The sequence below is a fragment of the Cetorhinus maximus genome, chromosome 24 (genome assembly GCF_964194155.1).
Source record: "Cetorhinus maximus chromosome 24, sCetMax3.hap1.1, whole genome shotgun sequence".
NCBI lineage: Eukaryota > Metazoa > Chordata > Chondrichthyes > Lamniformes > Cetorhinidae > Cetorhinus > Cetorhinus maximus.
In genome coordinates, this window is record NC_135902.1 from 49,439,286 (window position 1) to 49,455,311 (window position 16,026).

At 39.4% G+C, this 16,026-nt stretch overlaps 1 protein-coding gene across 4 annotated transcripts in view; it reads right to left on the bottom strand.

Moving 5' to 3' along the window:
• The window catches only part of smurf2 (SMAD specific E3 ubiquitin protein ligase 2), a 218,273-nt gene that overhangs the window by 110,364 nt on the left and 91,883 nt on the right, over window positions 1-16,026 (bottom strand). For all 4 annotated transcript variants that reach the window (XM_078571231.1, XM_078571230.1, XM_078571229.1 and 1 more), the window contains one exon: window positions 518-556. In XM_078571231.1, the coding sequence (XP_078427357.1) occupies window positions 518-556 (39 nt within the window). The remainder of the gene's footprint in view (window positions 1-517; window positions 557-16,026) is intronic.

A 16,026-nucleotide genomic window follows, 5' to 3' on the forward strand; every position in this document is an offset into this window, starting at 1 on the left:
CTGCCAGTACCTTTGGAAGCACATCACAGTGAGCAAGCAGGAGTCACTTATGGTACATGCTTCCAGAAGAGAACTGCTGGTGGTGGTGAGGGCAGGAGTAAACAAGGAAAGACCAGGAAAAGGAAATAAACAGAAATTGAAAAATATAGTTCCAAGCAAATCTAGTGCCAGTATACAGTCTACACATCCACATTAGTACCGGTGAAGTAATTCTGAACAGTTCAGGTGTACCTAAATTCACATTAGAAAATAATTTCTCTGAACATTAATTTGGATCAGTTCTTGTAAAGCTATAATGTATGAACTTCATATCTCAAAATGTCTTAACTTTCAAAAACTTGAATATGACTGATGTTATATGTGATGCCATAATTATATCTTTCAGGCAAGTATTTTTTTCCAAGCCTATTTTAAACCACCCAACAGAATGATATGCAAAAATCTTGAAAGTGCATTACTTTTAGCGTTACTATTGCTAAGATAGTCTCATCTAGTAACATGCAGCTGGAATACTTACGGAAGAAGTCTTTCTTCACCAAATTCTTAGCACATAATACTAGAAATTAAAAAAAGGAAAAAAAATTACTTGAAGTCTGAAGCATTTATTTTGATTCCAGTAACTTAATAAAATGTCCAAGTTTGATTAATGTTAAATTTAAACAATGCAACTTATTAGATAGAATCAGTTATAGATAAATCACCAGTAAGAAAGAATGCCCTATTACAAATGTTATAACACTGGACGGAAACTATGTAACTGATATATAGTACACTGAAATTAAGTTAAATATATCCCATCTTGAATCACTATTACATCAGTGCCAGCAGAGTCTAGCTACCACAGCATTGGAAAATCCTGGCTGCGCTTCATAAACTGATGTGGATACCCTTATAATTTGGAACTATGTTGCATCCATTTAACCATTTCCATTTAAAATATTTAAGCATTTTATTTGAAATAAAACATCCATTCTCTAATTCACACAGGAAGAAATAGCAACAATGCACCAATGGGATGTTTATTTAGGTACAACAGTGATCAATTAGACACAAGATACCAACGTCATTTAATTCTGAATCACTCAAAGGATGGGTGTCATGCTTTTAAGTTAGAAATAATAACTACTGATTATTTGACTATGAGAGCCCCAAATTTCAAATGCAGTTACATCAGCAAGGACTAAGATTCTGCAGAACCACAGAGAATTCACAAAGCAAAAGTGGCCATCAGAATATTGATATTAAACCCTTGTACCTTGATGCAGTGCCATTGAGTGCTGATGTGTACTTCTCCATCCAATGACACCACTCCTGAACATAAATAATCCAACCTCTAGCAAATTGATGTCGATGCATAAACAAGATGTGTCAGTTTTGGAAGGTCAGCTCTATTAATTATCTGTTAAACACCGAGTTTCAGTGCATGAGTGCATTTATGCTATGGCACAAAATAAGGTGATATTGAGAAAGCATTGATCATGGCTCAATCGATTTTTCAGTTTCCATCACCCTAACCAGCCAGGAGGAATTTCTCTCAAGTCCTTAGCATCACAGTGCATTGTGTTAAGTGTTGCAGATATTAAACAGTGTCTTAAAATGTACAGGAGTTCAGGGACTAATGACAATATAAATGTGTGAAAGTGATGTACAGAGATAGCTTGTGTCACTCTTAAAGGATATGTCGTTAAAAGAGGTATAAAATTAGATGACCTTAACTTAATTTCATAAGGAGTGCGTCAGTGATTTTTTTTTGCTGATCTCAACAGTATATACAAATTCCAGCCCAGGATTAATGAAACTCAAAAATAAAGACAGAAAATGCTGGAAAAACTTAGCAGGTCTGACAGCATCTGTGGAGAGAGAAACAGAGTTAACGTTTCAAGTCTGTATGACCCTTCTTCAGAGCTCTGAAGAAGGGTCATACAGACTTGAAACATTTACTCTTGTTTCTCTCTCTACAGATATCAGACCTGAGTTTTTCCAGCACTTTCCGTGTATATTTCAAATTTCCAGCATTTGCAGTATTTTGCTTTTATCTTAGTGAAACTCAAAACTCTTTTCTTAATCAACATTTCTGACATTTAGCAGGCATATTCATTTCTTTACAAACACAAAAGCTCAGGACTCATCTATGAGAGATTGCATTAACATTCCACAAATCAGTAATTACTGGTAACTTTGAAAACTCTAGAAAATAAATCAATTTCAATTTATTTGCAATGCTTCAGCATTTCATTAATTTCTTATTATGTCATTATCTTATTACACAGGCTTGACAATTCTTAAATGCTGTGCCTGAACCAAATGGTTAATTAAGCATGGCAGACAACAAAAACAAATTCTGACTTAGCATTTTGCATGTAGTTGGATACTGCACCTCTGAGACAAAACTTAAAACATGCCGGGCTAGATGTACCCTGAGGGAATCCCCGGGTACATGGATAAACTAATTTTAAATAGCACAATGTGTCAGGCTAATTAAGTAAATTACATTTTCAGAGCCACTGTACAGTGATTTTGCAGCTTGTCTGGCTAAGGATGCCTGGGCATATCACTCAAGCCATATAAAACTTAGATTTTAGAGCCAATCTGCAGCTATACATAAACTGTCCAATCTGTCAAAGAATAATAGCTGGGGTGCTGTGGCAGGAAAAGGAAAAACACTGAACTGGAAGAAAAATATAAGCACATAAATTCAGTATAAAAATCAAATCCTCTTAAAATTTAGAGCGAATTGTAAGACAAGATATTCTCTCAGTTTATAGTACATCTTATGCAGCTTCATGGTAGTCCAGCCACCAGTTTGATGCTTTCAGAAAAATGTTTTTGGTTTTGCATTGTCTGGTGCATGTGGGGTGGGGTGGTGGCAGCAGGGTTAGCGTATGTATGCCTTGTGAGATGCTTTCCAATACTTTAGCCACTAGCCAGGTGCCAGATGTGACTATTTGGGAATCCAGATGTAGCTAAACTAAATTTAAAATATGAGTTCTGTTGAAGAGTCATGCGGACTCGAAACGTTAACTGTGTTCCTCTCCAGAGATGCTGTCAGACCTGCTGAGTTTTTCCAGGTATTTTTATTTTTGTTTTAAAATATGAGTAATAGGCAGTTATTGAGTATGTGATGTCAATCATTTACCAAAAAAATTCAAGTACATATGTATACATTTTAAATGTTTGTTGATAAAATGCAAGATGAAAAGTAGAGAGCTTTCTTCCTTGGCTACTGCTTATTAGTAATCTGCTAAAATGGTATGCAATACAGGTAAAAAGGCAGGACTTTAAACAGCAAGGAAACACTACTAAACATTGTATGGAGATGGACACTCATTGACCAGCTCGAACAATCAAAATATCAAAGTAACCACTTCAGGGCAGCTGCAGAAATCAAACCCAACTCATAACAAGCAACTCCCAACAGAGTACTTCATGGCAAATGACAAACAACATCCAACCATGTCTGGATGGCAAGCAGCAGCATTGTATAAGTCAATATTCTGAGTAACCAATCTGATAAAATCAAAATACCACTAACAAATGTTGGACATTAACCTACAAGCTGCACCAAGATATGCTGCTCCTGATAAATTAATTGCAAAGGTCCAAACTTTGAAAGGGAAAGACTAGATGTTTCAGCAAATATATACCTTCACTATTTTTATTTGTATTGTGTCTGATATTTTCAACTAAAATTAGTGCATGTAGTTAACACACTACCACTGTAGCCACCATTGTGGCTTGTCAGCAATTTTAATTGGACGCTGGGCCAGTGATACATTGGGGGAAAATTGCAAGAATTTGTTTGATTACTGAATCGATGCAGGGAGGAATTTCCAAATATTTATTTGCAGTTTTTTTTTTGCCTTTCCAAGGAGTTAGCATTTCCAGCATCCACAGTATTTTGCTTTTATCTTAGCATTTCTAGTAGTTGGTATTTCCAGCAGTTGATAAACATTAATGGCCCAGGTGTTTTTTTATTTAAAAACCTTTCACTTCACTTCATATGTATAAATCAAAGAATGCACTCCATAAATCCAAGGAAATCTTGTGACAAGAAAACAGCTTAACTCATCTAGTGACGATTAACCAGTGGACCTGATGTTTGATTAGTATTTACAGAAATAGGCCATATGGTCTGATAGGCCCCAAGTTTACACTCCACATTAACCACCCCGCACCCTTCTTCATCTAACACCCACAGCATACCCTTCTATTCCATTTGTTCTTGCGTGTTTATCTAGCATTGTCTAGATATTGGACAAAAGGTGATTTTAACCACCATCTGCCATCAAAATTTAGCTTTAAATTTTGAATATTAATAAATGCTTTAGCTATCTAATCCAATATATCTTTTCCTGCCCTTTTTGATATCTAACAACATTTCTGGATGAACATAATGCTTCCTTCTTTCCGAGGGGCAAGAACATAGGCACCATAATGGATTTCAAGGCCAGATTCAAAGCTACTTCAAAAGAATTCCCATCTTGTGCCTTACTTTGCAGGACAGTTCTTCCTGCTAATTATTGCATTTCACCATTCCCCTCAGAGATGGTGTACTCTTAACACCAAGCTGGGAGCTATAAAACACATTATTCATGGGTGGTGTTCAGGCTGTATGAATAGTTCAGTACATCACTGCTATCAAACCACTTTTCACCCAATTTTAAACGGTAATGCAGTACAATGATCCCCTGACAGTCATGTACAGTAGTTCCAGTGGTAGAATCCTGTAACCCCAAACCACAAGTGTCATAAATTTCAATGCCAGTATTGATGTACATTCGAACCTGCTTGGGTGAATTTTGTTTGTTCTCATCATGACAGACACCCAAACACTATTCAAAAGGAAAGAAATTTCTACTTGGGAGGTTGAACAAATTTTTTTTTGGAGGAAATGAAGAAGCAGAAATGTGAAGTGAGTGTTCTATTTTTCTAACATTTTGGTAAATAAGCAAGAAATCGTTATATTTGCCCTTCTTGTATGGGCGTTAGGCAATAAAAATTAGGCAGTAAAAGTTAGTTTCACAAACATACCTGTAACTGCTGACTGCAGATCAATGGAGGCATAGCAATAACCTGGTAGCACTCATGTTTATGCAAAATAAAGACTCTCACAGAGACAGAATTTAACTGATATGTAGGTAATGATTTTTTTCCCCTAAAGCTGATGTGTGCCAAGCATTTTGTGCGCTCTCTGTAAGTACTGCTTGATCAAAGGAGCTCAGTTAGGCCTGTATAGTGCATTAATAGACTCTCAGATACAAGTGAAGAAAAATTATCTTGGGCACAAAGTCCGGGATAGTTCCTATGAGTCAATAGTATCCTCATGGGAGAAAAAAAAATTTATTTCAGAGGTGTTATTATTCAAGATACAACAAATTTAATTCTAAATATCATTCACCAAAATGCCCACATCACCTATTTTCTGAAACCAGTACCACATACTGTTTCTGGTGAAAATATGGGATCAAGGGGGGGTGCTATGGCTGGAAATTATATACAAAAGGTAATGGAATTATTTAAAACATAGTTAACTTTACATAATGTGATACTGCAATGATATAGACTAAAATACAGTAAAACTTAAAACCACATGCACACTTGCTGTCAGGATTGGTCAACTAACTGCTAGGATACCCAAGCCATGCACATACATGCAAAGTTGATCTGACTCTGGGTTTTATTAAACTAAGGGCCAATTTTGCTCCTCTCAAACATTCCTCACTTCATCCGCTTCATATGCTCTTCTGTGCCACAGAATGACAGAGAATGAACAGTCTTTTACCAGAGCTTTGGCTACTTCTACTCCTAGGCCAACCACCAGGAGGTGTATAAAACCTATAATCTAGCAATCTAGGTCTGAGGCAGAGAAATTGAGAACCACTCGATCAGGGGTGGAACAGAAAAAAATCAAATTTGCATCCTCCCATTCCATGCTGACCATTCACTGCTGGTTCATTTTGTTCCAATTAGATTCAAATCAGGCATAACATTGGACCATTTATTTTTTTTAATTTGTTTTTCGAATATGAGCAACATCTGAGGTGTGGGAAATTATGACCTCTGCTAATGGGGTTCCTCTAGAATGGTGCTAGATACAATAACTTCTACAGAATGACTGTGTACATCCCAGTCTGGATATATTTGTTGATTTAACATCTCAATTGAAGGGAGGCGCTTTTGACAATGTAGCATTCCCCCAGTACGACTAGATTGAAGTGTCAATCAGATGTGCTCAAATCTTAGTGGGGTTTCATCCTACCATTTTCAGACTCCAAAGTAACCGTGGTGCCAATTCAGCCAGGTTGGCACTTCTGTATTCAGCCCATAGTATTTCACTCTATTGCCACTCATGTTTTCTCATACTGTCACCCTATTTAATTCTGTTTGTTCACAACATAGTTCTTGACAGTATTGTAGAAGTGACCACTGCACAATCCTTGTGGAGACTGAGTCTTGTCATTATACTAAGGACACCCTCCCTGTTGAATCACACTACCATGATAAAGGGGACAGATTCAGAACAGATCTAGCAGTTCAAAACTGGGCTTCCTAGGATGCTGTGAGTCATCAGCAACCTTAGAATTGTATTCCACTACAATCTGTAACCTCATGGTCCAGTATTTCCCTTCCTCTGCAAGCCAGGAAGCCAACCCTGATTCGACGAGGAGAGCATGTCAGGAGCAGCACTAAGCATACCTAAAAATGGACGTGCCAATCTGGTGAAGTTGCATCACAGGACCACATGCATGCAAAACTGCAGAAGCAACATGCTACAGACAGCACTAAGAAATCTCTTAATCACATTAGTTCAAATCGCTGCAGTCCTGCCACATAGTTATGAACTGTGGTGGACAATTAAACAATTAACGGGAGGTGGCAGCTCCACTAACATTGCCATCCTTAATGGTGACAAAGCCTAACATGAGTACAAAAGATAAGGCTGAAGCATTTGCAACCATTTTCAGCCAGAAATGACAAGTAGATGGTACATCACAGATGCCAGCCTTCCAGCCAATTCGATTCACTCCACATGACAAAGAAATGACGGAGTGCACTGCACACAACAAAGGCTATGGGCTCTGAAAACATCACGGGTGTAGTGCTGAAGATGTGCTTCAGGACTAGCTGTGCCCCTAGCCAAGCTGTTCCAGTGCTACAACACTGGAATCTACCCAATAATGTGAAAAATTGTTCAAGTCAGTTCTATGCACAAAAAGGAGCTACAAATATAACTGAACAAATCGGCGAACATCCACACTTCTGGCTTTATGATGAAGGAAAGATCACTGATGAAGCAGCTGAAGATTGTTGGGCCTAGCACACTGCCCTGCACCAATGTCCTGAGGCTGAGATGATTGGTCTCCAACAATCAGAACAATCTTCCCTTGTGCTAACTATGATACCAACCAGTGGAGAGTTTTTCACTTGATTCCAATTTTACTAGAGCTCCTTGATGCCACACTAGGTCAAATGTTCTCGATGTCCAGGGCAGTCGCTCTCAACTCATGAATTCTGCCCTTTTGTCTATGTTTGGACCAAGGCTGTAATGAGGTCTGAAGCCATGGCAGAACCCAAACTGAGCACTGTTGAGCATGTTATTGCTGAGTAAACGCAGCTTGATGGCACGATCGAGGTTACCTCCCATTCACTTTGCTGAGGATTGATGGGATGATAATTAGCCGGATTAGATTTGTCCTTTTGTGGACAGGACACGTCAGCGCAATTTTATACGTTCAGGTAGATGCCAGTGTTGGAGATAAAGAAGCTAAGCACCATCCAGAACAAAGCAGCCCACTTGACTGGAAACACATCCAATGCCCTAAACTGAGACTCCCTCCACCACCAGCACAGCATGGCTGCAATGTAGACCCTCTAAAAGGTGCACTGGAGAAATGTTCTAAGTCTCCTTTGATAGGGCCTTCAAAATAGATGGGAACAGCACCACCTGGAAGTTCCCCTCCAAGTCACTCACCATCCTGATTTGGAACTATATCGCTGTTCCTTCACTGTCGCTGGGTCAAAATCCTGGAACTACTGCAGCAGTCCAAGAAGGCAGCTCACGACCAACTTCTCAAGGGCAACTAGAGATGAGCAATAAATACTGGCAGAGCCAGTTAAGCCCACATCCTGTGAATGAATAAAAAAACCCCATAGCCTCCACTGCCTAGAAGAACAAAGGCAGCAGGCACATGGAAACACCACCACCAGGTTTCCTTCCAAGCCACACACAATCCTGACCTGGAAATATATCGCGATTCCTTCACTGTCAATGGGTCAAAATCCTGGAATTCCCCACCTAACAGCACTCTGGGTGTATCTGCACCACAAGGGCTGCCGTGGTTCAACAAGGCAGTTCACCACTACCTTCTCAAGAATCAATTAAGGATGAGCAATAAATGCTGGCATTGTAAGTAATGTCCACATCCCATGAACAAATGAAACAAAGATATGCAGGACTTCTGCTCTAAAGATGCAACAGTCCTTATGACTCAGTCCAGTTACAGTTGTGAAAATTAAAGAAACAGAATTTACTGATTGTTGTGATTTTATAGCAAAGAAAACACTACACATACTACCAAAGAATAGCTCAAAGCACACAATTTAATCTGAAAATCACACTTGTTTCTTATTTTCCCCCTAGGATAGTTCATAGTCACATTAATCAGACACTTCAAAATTAATTCATTAGTTAGTTGTGAAATGTAGTCACTGTCACATTGATGTCCCGTGGCTGTGATCAGGTGCTATATTAATGAACGTTCTCTCTTTATATTTGCAAAACTGGTTTCACTTTGATGCCACATCTTCAAGTCAAACTCAATTCTATCTTGACAGCAATTTTTTTGAAACTTTTTTTTAGAAGTGGTAAAACACAAACTGTTGTCAAGGTCGATCACTTGATTATAAGCCTGCCCTGGATAATGCAGCAAGAAAGCAACAGAGTTTGAATTCTTGTACTGGAAAAGTCGGTACACTATCAGCAAAATATTATGCACAGCTTTCTCTCTTCTTTAAGAGCGCTTGGAAGAAGTACAATATTTTACAGTGAATACTCAAACAGCTCAAGGTAATAACAAACTACTTGCACAAATGGCAATGTATCAACTCAGGTTCTGAAAAGGTAATAAATCCTCATTTCGTAAACTTCAACAAACTCCATATGAAAGGCAGCTGCATCGCTTTATGCTACAATCAAATTCTTTACATGCTGGACTGTAAATTCCATTGTCTTTCCTTGAAGCTGAATTCCTTTCTCCTCATTTTGATTGTCAAAAAATTCAACAGAAGAAAAAAATTACTTTAAGCGCTCAGTGCTATTTTTTTTAATATCCATCAATGATCCTGACCACATTCTTCTTACATAAGTCATTGTAAATTGACACCATTATTAAAAACTTAAAAACTTTATTTGCCAAGCAACATTTCTAACTGTCACAATGCACCATCTTCTGGGTATGATGGGCCATTAGGTTTCTGTCAATCATGTTTCTCTCGATATGGCTCAAAATAGCTTTCATCAATAACCCAAAAAGAATGAATTAGGAAAGCACATTCTCAGATTATCTAGCTCCAGAAGCACCATGGTAGATGCCTTCTGCAGCACTGCACCACTGTGTTACTATGTGTCCAAAATGAAAAAGATTACCACTCCATGGAACAGAACATTGGAACTCAAAGAATGTTGTACAATTCTTCTCAAAATTTACAGTATTTGCATTGTCAATTGACAAAACTTCAGCTATCTCTACAACCCATCTTTGTCAAGGGATGCTTTGGACTCCAGGTTTCAAACCATGTGCTCTTATGACAGAAGGAATCAAAACTGAAGCTCTTCTTGGATACATTTCACCCCAAAAAGTCACGCTACACTGTATCGTGCCATAGTGCAGCTTTTGAAAGTGTCTTTGCATTAATTGTTTACTGTAATTACCAAGTGACTTTAAACAAGTTCTAGGGTTAAAATTGATAGCCAAATACATGGTCATCTGTCAAAGGCCTTGAATTGTTTTGGCCATGAGTGACACTACCTTTGCCATCATGTGCCATGGTGGGAGAACAAAAGAGTGGAAATTATATCTGGCACACACAACTTTTGGCAACTTACAAAAAAGATCGGTTACAATGGTGGCAAATAGGGGTAGAATCATGCACTCATTTAGCTGCTGCTACTCAGAAATAACTTGCGTACAAAACAGAAGTTGCAGGGCTGCTACTTGGGCAAATCCTGAAATAAAATTATTTGAAACTATTCAGCAAAATAGTTTTTGTAACTTGCTGGTCTATTTTAACTGCAGGTGCTTTAGACTATCCTAATCCACCCAAAGCAATGATTTGTAATATGTGTGCCCTATTCAGGAAAGGCAATTTTATACAGAATTTTTTTTTTTGAAAAATATACTTTATTCATAAAATATCTAGAAGAACATTCCAAAACATTTCAAAATCACAATCACAAAAGTACAATCAGATTCAACTTTTACACATAGATCACAAGGTGCATCAATACAATCAATGAATATTACAATCATTTCAATATGGTCAATGCAGAAAATCAGACAATGGTATTGGAGTTATCAACATACATCATGTTGCACTCTGAGGTGCTTCAATACATTTATAATACAATTAGTATTCAATGCATACATTCATTTTGAGCTGCACAGCCCGAGGGGCTCTCAACAGTTCCCAGCCCCTCAGTGCAATGTGGCAGAAAGGTCTTAGACAGCGACCTTTCTCCATTGCGCCTTTGCGGCGGCTGCCCCAAGCTTTAGTGCGTCCCTCAGCACGTAGTCCTGAACTCTGGAATGTGCCAGTCTGCAACACTCGGTCAGGGACAGCTCTTTGCGCTGGAAGACCAACAAGTTTCGGGCAGACCAAAGAGTGTCTTTCACCGAGTTGATGATCCTCCAGCTGCAGTGCGGTGTGTGTCCCTGGGAACAGCCCATAGAGCACAAGTCCTGTGTCACAGAACTGCTCGGGATGAACCTCGACAGCAACCACTGCATCTCTCTCCAGACCTTCTTTGCAAAGGCACAATTCACAAGGAGGTGAACAATGGTCTCGTCCCCACCACAGCCACCTCGAGGGCAACGTGCAGAGGGGGTGAGGCTCCTGGCGTGTTGGAAGGATCTGACGGGGAGGGCCTTTCTCACCACCAGCCAAGCTACGTCTTGGTGCTTGTTGGAAAGTTCTGGCGATGAGGCATTCTGCCAAATGGCTTTGACAGTCTGCTCGGGGAACCATCCCACAGGATCCACCCTCTCCTTTTCCCGCAGGGCCTCGAAGACGTTTCGTGCCGACCACTGCCTGATGGACTTGTGGCCAATGATGCTTCTCTGCATAGATTTTTCCACCAGGGACAGATGGTACGATACGGTCCAACTACCTGGAGCGTTCCGTGGCAGCGTGGCCAGACCCATTCTTCGCAACACCGGGGACAGGTAGAACCTCAGCACTTGGTGTTTGCGTACCGAGGGTCTACGCACAGCTTGATGCAGCCGCACAAAAAGGTGGCCATCAGTATGAGGGCGATGTTGGGCGCGTTTTTCCCCCTTTATCTAGAGGCTTGTACATTGCGTCCCTGCTGACACGATCCATTTTCGACCTCCAGATAAAGCAAAAGATGGCTCAGGCGATCGCCATCGTGCAGGAGTCTGGAATGGGCCAGACCTGCGCCACGTACAGCAACAGCAAAAGTGCCTTACACCTGATGACCAGGTTCTTACCTGCAATGGAGAGGGAGCGTCACCTCCACATGCCCAGTTTTCTTTTCACCATAGACACTCGCTCCTTCCAGTTTCTAACGCATGCCCCGGTCCCTCCAAACCATATCCCCAGTACCTTCAGGCCGTCAGCCCTGACGGTGATGGGGACAAAGGATCGGTCAGCCCAGTTCCTAAAGAACATGGCCTCGCTCTTCCCACGATTTACCTTGGCTCCCGAGGCCAGTTCGAACTGGTCGCAGATGTGGATCAGTCAGCGGATCCGAGCAGAAGACGGCGACATCGTCCATGTACAGAAAGAGAATAATCGTGTGGGTATCAACTTCAAATGGGTAGATTGTCTCAGAGAAACAGTCCACTGCACACCCCCCACCCTGTATTTTAAAAGTGAATGTGAAGGATCCTGAATGATTTTTAAAAGGAACAATTCAAAGCACCTTGCTTATAAAACTTAAAATGTGTGAAATTAATTCTCGTGCAAGCTATTCTGTAATTCTCAAACGATGAACAAACAAACCACAATAGTTTGTTTTTACATATTACTTATTTGCATGCTGTCAATGAAAATGATCTTAGTAGTGTCATTTCTGTTATCACTCCATGTCAAAGATGTGGTTATAATTGTTAAAAATTACATTTCTATGTAGACATGCTTACTATACAACAGACAAGCTCAATGTTTTTTTAAGTTGTCAATTTCACGGATTTGTTCATTCATGAACTTTAGCACTCAAATTCAAGTCTAAATGCAAGATTGGCGTGATGGCTGCTTTACAACAGTGAACTTGGAAACCAGAGCTCTAATTCCAATTTTAACTGATATTTGCCTGAAACTCCATTAGTCTCTGCTCGGCTGTGCCGATGGAAAAGCTGCTTTACATAGTGATCCAGATAAATGTTGCAACTTAATCAACCACTGAAGTAGTAAATAATAAGTGTGCAAATCCCCAGAAGAGAACAGATTTCATTAGGAAATCTTGGTTTGTGCAACTCTTTTCATTCTTCATACTTAAAATACATGAATCCTGCACAAGATGTTCACAAACTATTTATCACTTCAGCATCTGACTAAAAACAGCCAAGACTGCTGAATCTTTTCATGGCCCACTTTTAATGGTTTTCACTGAGCTGTAACCAACCCTTGCAAATGTGAACCAACAACTTAGAAGGCCTACAAGAAACAAAAAGTGGCAAGCTTTATAGTCTAATCTACTCAATAAAATTTCATCTTTTAAAAACAAGGAAGAGGAGAACCACACAGTTTAAATCATCATCTCCCCATGAACTATACAAATTGCACATTAATCTCCAGTCTGTTTTTCATTAAACTGCAACACAATAGTCAAAATTCTAAACCCCTCCCCAATCAGAAAATAAAGCATTCAATCCATTGATTGAAAGGGGTTATTTCAAACTAATGAGTTTTCTGCATCAATTTATGCAAAACACAGACGATAGCCTGCATTCCTTGGCTGCTGCTTTAACTTACTCCCCCACTGCTTGTGTACTATTTTTAGTGTTATTAGGCAAATACCCAAGCCTTTCATATATTACAACATCGTTATATGAATATGCAAACAGATTCCGAAAAGTCAGAAAATTCCATGGCTTATTTTGCAACATTTGAAAAAGTTAAGCTATTGAACAACCATCTGCAGATAATTATTATACCATTAACCCCTACTGCATTTTGCAGAGAGCCTAGCCTATACTTTTGCACAAAAAAGCAGCCCTTGCGTAAAATGAGAGAATCATACAACACATTGCAGGCCATTTGGCCCATCGTGCCTGTGCCAGCCACTTGAAAGAGCTACCCAATTGGATCCACTCACTCATTCTTTCTCAATAGCCCTAGTGAAAAAAAATCATTAAGTGCCATGAAACTTTACAAATTGCTAATTTATAACAATTGAAATCAAATTGAAAAGTATCCATTGTGTTTCTGATCATCTCCTGAGCTGCGACGGACAAGCAGAACAGGTAGAAAAGACAATTTCCCACATGCACACAAAAATAATGATTAAAGAGCACATCAACTCATTTCTTGCACCTTCCAGTAGACACTTAGTGTGCTAGAGGCCTCGAAGCCATTTGTTTATATGTCAAATATCTCAACCAGCAATAGGTATGTGATTGATGGAGTGAGAGAACTTAAAAAGGAAAGAAGAGTGCATTGGAAAATGGGGAAAGAGGAAAGGTGCAGAAGCAACAGCAAGTTCCTACATCTTCAGAGATTTTTGCACAAGACATTTATTCGCATAGGCTTATAGTATTCTGGAACCAGCTTCTTCACATGTTGCAAAACCTTGTAACAGAAGTACTTCAGTGACCCATCATAATTGACACCAAGAGATGTACATTATTCTATTGTCACAAACTTAATTGATATTATGGAAGAGCTCATTTAACACTACTTCTTTCTTTTCCTATCAAAAAGTAAATGGCGGCTCAAATGAGACATAGAGAGGGGCAACCCAAAGCTTGGACAGAGTAGATTTTAAGCAAAGTCTTAATGGAGGACAAGATGCAGCTAAGCCAGGTGGGTTTTGATAAGGAATTCCAGAGTGTGGGCCCAGCTGTCTAAAAGCAAATGTTAGTGGCAGCGTGGAACACTGCAGCAAGGCAAGAATAGGAGAATGGTAAGTTTGGTGGGGGCAGGGTGAAGGGCTGGGGAAGGTTACAGACAATGTTTCAGCAATGCTGGGCCATTAAGGGGCTGAAGGTCAAGGTTGAGAATTTAAATTTGTGGTGTTGGGGGAACAGGAGCCCATGTAGGTCAGCAAAAATGGGCTGATGGGTGAGCAAGACATGGTGCAGGATATGATATGGTCAACAGAGTTTTGATGAGCTCTGGTACCAAGAGTTGGAGGATGGGATAAAAGCAAAGAACTGCGGATGCTGGAAATCCAAAACAAAAACAAAAATACCTGGGAAAATTCAGCAGGTCTGACAGCATCTGCGGAGAGGAATACAGTTAACGTTTCGAGTCTGTGTGACTCTTCACCAGCACAGAGCAGTGGAATAGTTTAATCTGAAAATGATAGTCATGGATGAGAGATGAGTTGATTTAAGGGTAGAGGGGCAAATTAAAGATGGAAGCATAGTTTTTGTGATGGAAAGAATTGAGAACGAGAAAATCGTTTGAGCTTGAATATAAAACCAAAATTGCAAACATTGTTTATCATAGGTTTTTCTGTAGTTGGATTAAGGTACCTTCCTCAGAAAGGATAGGGTGACCTGCACTCTATTTGGCTGTGTAAAGTTTGGGCAAGTATCTTTGGTGCCAAAACAGGAAGCATTCTATATTTAATCCACATACAATGAGTAAAAACCAACAGAAATGTAAATGGTGAATGCATTAATTTCTGTCTGAAGACAGTGACCATAAAGATTTACCATGAAACAGACCTCTGTGTAATTCTAGATTGATGGTTTTATGTCATCAAAACTTGGAAATCTGAAAAACATTTCCACACTTTGAACATGAGACAAATGTTATAATAAGCATTCCTAAAATTCTTACCATTAAGGGTCAATGCATAAATGTTTTTTGTCTAAGCCACCTGCAAATCAGAACAGCACCCATTTGATTACGATCTTTTGAATATTTTGGGATATTTTGAAATAAAAATAGCAATTTCATATTATGAGTTTTTATCCTGAAACAAATATATAGAATGCACATGGCTAGCAGAAAAGATAAATTGTCTCCAAAACTAGAGTTGACTAATGATTAAGGGGCCCTGATAGCAGGTTATAAACAAAGTCCCGTAATTGAGCAGCTTCAGCCTAACCTGAACTCTCATATATAACTCATTCTATCTGATCATTTGTATTATATCATGTTTGTAAGGCAACAGTTCTGAAATCACAAAGTTCACCAAATCATGAAAAAGAACAAGTTTTCAGAGACTAACTGAAGCTGCTTTTGGGCTGATCTTGTGCCACTCAGTCCTGATTCCTGTGCAGCTTGTGGCAAACATACATCTTATGGATTAGTAAAGGCCAGTAGCCAGGAAAGCTCTCTGCTTAAATGGGGTTTTCTCGGCTGCCACCAATCAAAATACCCCAGTAAATGCACTGTTCAGACTGTAGCTTGATCTCTGGTAAGAATGTCATGATGGGCGCATGCTGATGTCACTGTTTTTTTTGTCCCACTCACCTCTCTGGACTTTAAATGACATGTACTAGTGCCTTAAACAAAAACAAAAAATACTGGAAAAACTCAGCCGGTCTAACAGTATCTGTGGAGAGGAAAACAGAGTTAATGTTTCAAGTCTGTATGACCCTTCTTCAGAGCTGA